General features: G+C 65.4%; 2 protein-coding genes across 2 annotated transcripts; one reads left to right on the forward strand and one right to left on the reverse strand.

Annotated features, from left to right (window-relative positions):
- Positions 1-537: 537 nt before the first annotated feature.
- Positions 538-3,799, forward strand: MNEG_13245 (hypothetical protein; the record flags this gene model as incomplete). Its single annotated transcript, XM_014038282.1, has 1 exon — positions 538-3,799. A coding segment is annotated over one exon (3,262 nt), but the record flags the coding sequence as incomplete, so codon positions are not given.
- A 1,110-nt stretch (positions 3,800-4,909) lies between these two features.
- Positions 4,910-5,588, reverse strand: MNEG_13246 (Tetratricopeptide repeat protein 21B; the record flags this gene model as incomplete). The annotated part of the gene is made up of 3 exons (XM_014038283.1): positions 4,910-5,072; positions 5,342-5,478; positions 5,580-5,588. The coding sequence occupies 3 exons, from the start codon at positions 5,586-5,588 to the stop codon at positions 4,910-4,912; spliced, it is 309 nt and encodes a 102-aa protein (XP_013893737.1).
- Between the last annotated feature and the right edge of the window lie 213 nt (positions 5,589-5,801).

Consider the following 5,801-nt stretch of genomic DNA (forward strand, 5'->3'; position numbering starts at 1 on the left):
CACATGCTCCGCGGCCCCCCCTTCCCTTGCCCCCAAACCCAGGTGTGTGACCACGACAGCCTCATCCCGCCCCGCATGCAGCACGAGCTCGGCGCAGCTCTGGATGCGCGGGTGGTGGCCTTCCCCACGGGCCACATGGGCCTCATGCCTGTGAAACAGAAGTGGGTTGAGTTGAAAACTTGCTTGGCTTTGCAATATTGAACTGATGACGGGTGTGCTTGGGGAAGGCTTCTACGTACTGTGCTTGACATGAGATGGGAGTACTGCATGCGCTTTTGACTGGGGCGCCCGATGACAGGCCGCTTGCAGCACCGATCCTCTTTGATGGCCTGGTGCAGCGGCGCTCTGGATCGCTGCAGCCGTTATACAGCCAGCCTAGGGGCGGTGCTCAGTGCTCGCGTGTCACCAGTGTCACCAGTGTCACCAGTGTCACCAGTGTCACCACTAGGATATTGCCTGGTGCTCACAAAGAACACCCAGTGCTGCAGCCTCCAACGAAATGAACTGCGCCGTCCTTCTGTTCCAACGCGCCTGCAGGTTCGAGGCACTGCTGCTGGAGCATTTGGGCGCGGCTGACGTCCTCCGCGCCCGCGAGGCGCGCGCCTGGGTCAGAGCTGAGCTCCTCGCCCTCGAATTGGCAGCGCCGAAGCCGGCGGGCGGCGGCTGCAGCGCAGGCGGCGCGGCGGGGGCAGCGGACGAGGAGGACGATGTGTATGATGGCACGTCTGATGGTGCTGGGCCCGAGGAGGCGTGTGACTTGCCATCGGCAGCAATTGAAGAGGAAATGGAGGACGAGGCGGAGGAGAGGGAGGAGGAGGAGGAGCGGGAGGAGCAGAAGGAACGGGAGGAGCAGAAGGAAGTTGGACCGGAAGAGGCCAAGAATCAGCTCTGCGCGCAGCAGCAGCAGCAGCAGCAGCAGCAGCAGCAGCAGCAACAGCAGCAGGAATGGCTGGATATCAGCTCAGGACAGCAGCAGCAGCAGCAGCAGGAATGCGCGCTCGCACAGGCACCCAGCAATGTGGCCGTGCGGATCGCCCTGGCGTTGCAAGAGGCCATCAGTCCTCGTGATACTGACCGGCCTGAGGAGGCTTGCGAGCAGGAGGAAGAGCAGACCCAGCAATGCACCTTGCTGCCGCTGGGTCTGCCCGTGCATGAAGATGGGCGGTCGGCCGCGGCAGCGCCGCGTGCGCAGTCGCCTTGTGAGCAGGTGGCGGAATGCATGCAGGCGGCAGGGGCAGGCGGGCAGCACATGATATGTGCTCATGAGACGCGAGCATTGGACAATGAGGAAGAAGATGCGCAGGAGTGTGCAGCTTGGCAGGGTGCTGAGGCAGCTGCCGAGCAGGCAGGAGCTAATGAGGCAGCTGAGCAGGCAGCAAGGGTGACGGCTAAGGTCGCCGGCCAGGCTGCGGCGCAGCACGCTCCGTTACTGACCGTCACGGAGGCAGCAGACGTGACAGCTGAGCTGGCAGCCATGCAGCCTGGGTTGCCTGAATTCCAGCAGACAGTCGAGCCGAGGGAGTGCGAGGCTGCGGCACAGGAGAGCGCCTTGGAGTATGCCGGGCAGGCAGCCAGGCAGATAGCCGAGGCTGCAGGCCAGCAAGCACCACAGCAGGCAGCCAAACAGGCCGTGCAGCAGGCAAGCAGCGAAGCGGTGGCGCTGGCCGCTGAGCCGCAGGGCGAGGAAAACGGCGCTGCAGTTGCCGTGCTGGAGGGTGACGAGTCCGGCATGGCAGGTTGGGGAAAGAGCGAGGCTGGCCGTCTGGTGTGCCAGCAGCAGCTAGGAGTGGAGTCTGCCCAGCAGAACGGCGCCAAGCTGACGCCGGCGACAATTGAGCAGCAGCAAGAGGCACACACGGTCGAGCTGATGCAGCTGCCGCCTTTACAGCAGCAGCAGCAGCAGCAGAAGGAGCATGAGCAGCAGCAGGAGGATGGGCAGCAGCAGCAGCAGCAGCAGCAGGCACAGGATGACCGGCAGGTGCTTGCCAAGCAGGCCGCGGAGCGGCAGGCATGTGAGGCGTTCCTCGCCGCGTGCGAGTGGCAGGCAGAGCTGCTGGCGGCCCATGGGATGTTGGTGGGGCGTACGGCGGATTGGAGGGAGCTGGCGGCGGTGCAGCAGCAGCTGGTCGCGGCCACATTGGCGTTAGGGCCAAGCTCAATCAGGGTGCAGCAGCAGCAGCAGCAGCAGCAGCAGCAGCAGCAGGAGGAGGAGCAACAGGAGCAGGAGCTGCAGAACCACCAGCACCAGCACAACCAGCAGCAGCGACAGCAACAGGAGCAGCAGCAGGAGCAGCAGCAGAAGGAGCGTGGGTTAGACACGCAGCAGGGGTGGGAGCAGCAGGCGCATGCGTCAGCATGCAAGCAGACGTATGCCGCCGGCGGGGAGCAGCCAGCAGCGCGCATGACACAGGAGGAGCCGCCGGTCGCATGCGGCCAGCAGACCGAAACGCCGGACGCAGCGCTGGCGGCGTGCGCGCAGCCAGACCTGCTGGCGGCGTGGGCGCAGCTGCCAGGGGCTGCGGCGGCGCACGCGCCTCCATTGCCCGCGGCGCATGCACAGCAATCCGCGGCGCCGGCTGCGCACGAGCAGCATGCGGAGCCGGAGGCGCCCGCGCAGCCGCCCCAAAAGCCGCCTGCCTACCATGGGCTGCTGTCAGCTTTCGGGCGGGAATCAGGGATCAAAGCCGCAGACGGTGGGCATACGTTGGGGCGCGAATTGCACGGGGAGCCTGCGCTGACATGCCTGCGTGAATTCTCGGACTGCCTGAGCAGCGGGCGCCTGCCTTTGGAGCTGATACCCTCTGACAGATCTGAGCAGCTGCTGCTGCAGCCGTCCGAGCGGCGGCTGCAGGCGCCGATGCGAGAGGGGTCGGAAGCGGGGGGACGCTTGAGCGACTCTGGAGGACGGCGGTGCGACGGCATGCGCGGTGCCCAGAAGGCACAGGACGGGAGTCAGAATGAGGCGCAGTCACCGCAGGAGGGGGATGATAACGTGGCTGTGTCGCAGCCGCCGCCGCCGCCGACGCAGCAGCAGCAGCAGCAGCAGCAGCAGCAGCAGCAGCGGTGGCAGGAGCAGCAGCAGGAGCAGCAGCAGCAGCAGCAGCCACAGCAGCAGCTGGGCAGGGACAGGCGCGAGCGGCTGGCGCTGTTCAGGCAGCAGCAGCTGCGGCCGAAGCCGCTCCAGCTGCCAGCCTCCCCGCAGGCAGCGCCTTCAGCAGGTGTGCCCCCCAGGTCGCCAATCGCGCGCCAGCTGGAGGCACCGGGGCGCGCGGCTCGCCTGCCAGTCGAGGCTTCAGCTAGCCCCATCATCATCCGCAGTCCCACCAGCACGGCCGGCCGCTTGTCGCGCAGCGCCAGCCCTCGCACGAGCATCGCCAACAGCAGCGGCGCCGCGGCCGCGAGCCCTGCAGGCAGCGCGGGGCGCGCCATTCGCGGCGGCGCGGCCGGCTTGGACGCCGCTTTGCGGGCCAGCTTTGGCGGCAAGCCCAGCCCCCGCGCCACGTGCATCGCTAAACCAATCAGCAGCAGCGGCGCGACCAGCCCCGTCGCGCTGTTGGCGCGCCCCCGCGTCACCAGCAGCCCCGCCAGCCCCATGGCTGCCGCCCTCTCTCCAGGTGTGTCCAGCCCCGGCGCCGGCAAGAGCAAGGGGCCTGTTGACAGCGGCGCAAGGGTGCACCTAAGGCCTGGCTCCCCGCGGATTGGGACGGCTTCGGAGGCAATTCTGCTCAATCCGGATCCCAGCTCAACTGCGGGGGGCCGGCGTCCGAGGGCGCCAGTCGGGAGGATATGGCGGGGGTGAAGGAGAGCGGGCCGCCGCGCATGGCGCCACGGCATGCCGACGTTGAGGCTGCCTTACGTTGCTGTGTTCCAGGTGGCACTTCAGCACGACGTCTATCTGTCGGCAGTCATGAGCTTGAAAGACAGTTGACCTCGAGGTGTTTTGCTTTTCTACAATATTGCTCGTCGTGCGAGCTGCCTCGCCCTGCTCATTGATTATGCCCAGCCAACGACCAAGCAAGTGCTGGTCCGCCGGCACGACTGCCTTGGGTAGGCGCGCGGCGCAAAAGCCTGAATCTGGCCCGCGCCTGGCTGGCTGGCTCATCAACCCGCCACAATGTGTCGCAGCTTCGGCACACTGTCTGGGCCCTGGCACTCGACCGGCGAGGCGCTTCTTTAAAGAAACCTGCTCAACCCTGGGATCACCGCCAATTTGTTGGATTGTATTGACTGAGTCGCGCCAAACATTGGTCTGCCTCACTCAGGAGTTGCTGTGTGCCTTAGGTCTAGGTTGATCAAATGCTCAGCAACGCGAATGCCCTGCCCTCCCTGGACGTTGGCATGGTTGACTGCCTGTTGACTTGCCCTTGATATGACATGACCGACCTTGACCCGTTTGAAGTGTCTCCGATACTTCCCTTACAGTTGAATTCGTCTTCACCAACACTTTGTTGTTGACTGCGCTTCTTGCGCAAGTACTGTACAACAATTGTCACGATGCTGAGGGTGATGCTGCAAGCATGCCGTAGTCTGGGAGCGCCTACCATACTTCAGATCACAGCGCATCGGCCAAAAAATAGCACAGCAACAGCAAGCGGCGGTTGCAAGGTGCGCTTGAAATCAGCAGTACCAGAACCCCATCCTTGATGCTGTTGCCGCTGCCCGGCGCCAGTCCCTGATATTGCAGCCCCCTTCCACAGCAGTTGCCCCCCACAACACCTAGCCAACTCCCCAGCAGCGTCGCCAAGTCCGAGTCCGCATTCCCCCCCCCCCCCCCAGCCAGCAGGTCCTACATCCGCAGCCAGACCGCTTGGCAGACTCGACCAGCGTTGCGCCGCCCAGCAGCTGCCCCATCGCGCTGCACGCGCCGCCGGCACCCGCCGTGCTTTGACCACGATGATCACAGCCCGCCTCACGGCCTCAGGCCCGCCCGCGCCTTCTCCAGGACGTCCTTCCTGATCTTGGGGTATGAGGGGTCAGCCTTGAGCACGCCCTGGGCCGCGACGATGGCGTCCACCAGGCGGCCGGCCTTGAGGTAGTTGAAGGCCAGCTTGTAGCCCACAGCGGGGTCGGAGCTGGTGCGCAGGTGGTTGGTTGGTTGGTTGGGTGGGTGGGTGGGTGGTTAGGTGGGTTGGTGACTGGGCGGGATAGGAGTAAATGGTTGTGGCGCTCCAGACCAAAGAAACGATTGTACTGCTGAGTGTTGCGTGCACTGAGGTGGGTGAGTTGAGTAAGGGTGGCTGTCAGGGGTTATGGGTGGGGTGCGTGGGGCGGTGCTGGCTTGCCCCCCACGCACCGACCCGCCCTCGCCCCCTAGGCACGCGCGCGCTGCGGGCAGACCCACCGCCCCGTGAGCCGCCACGCCGCCTCGTAGTTTGTGGCGGCGTCCGCGTACGCCTGCTCCCGCTCTGCAATGGACCCATTGAGCTCCCACGCGCGCGCGCACGACTTGTTGTGCTTCAGGCAGCGCGCACACAGCTCCTGCAGCCGAGGGGGATGAACGCAGGGATGGTCGGGCGGAGGAGCGACCTTGAAGCATGGAACGATGGGCCAGGTGGCTATGGCGCTGTGCGTGCATTGACACTGTACATGAAGGATTTATTTTGTGACGTACCCATGCCTAGACAGGACAACCACTGCCACGCCTTGGTGAGCAGAAGCATGCTGCGTGGCCTGTTCTGTACCAGCCCGGTTGGCCACGCCCAGGCTCACCGACGCCCCTCTCGCCCCGCCCACCCAGCACTCTCACATGCGATCCCCCCCTCAGACACGGCGACCGCCCGGCCACTGCCACCACGCCACCC

The sequence above is a fragment of the Monoraphidium neglectum genome (assembly GCF_000611645.1).
Source record: "Monoraphidium neglectum strain SAG 48.87 unplaced genomic scaffold scaffold03712, whole genome shotgun sequence".
NCBI classification, from domain to species: domain Eukaryota; kingdom Viridiplantae; phylum Chlorophyta; class Chlorophyceae; order Sphaeropleales; family Selenastraceae; genus Monoraphidium; species Monoraphidium neglectum.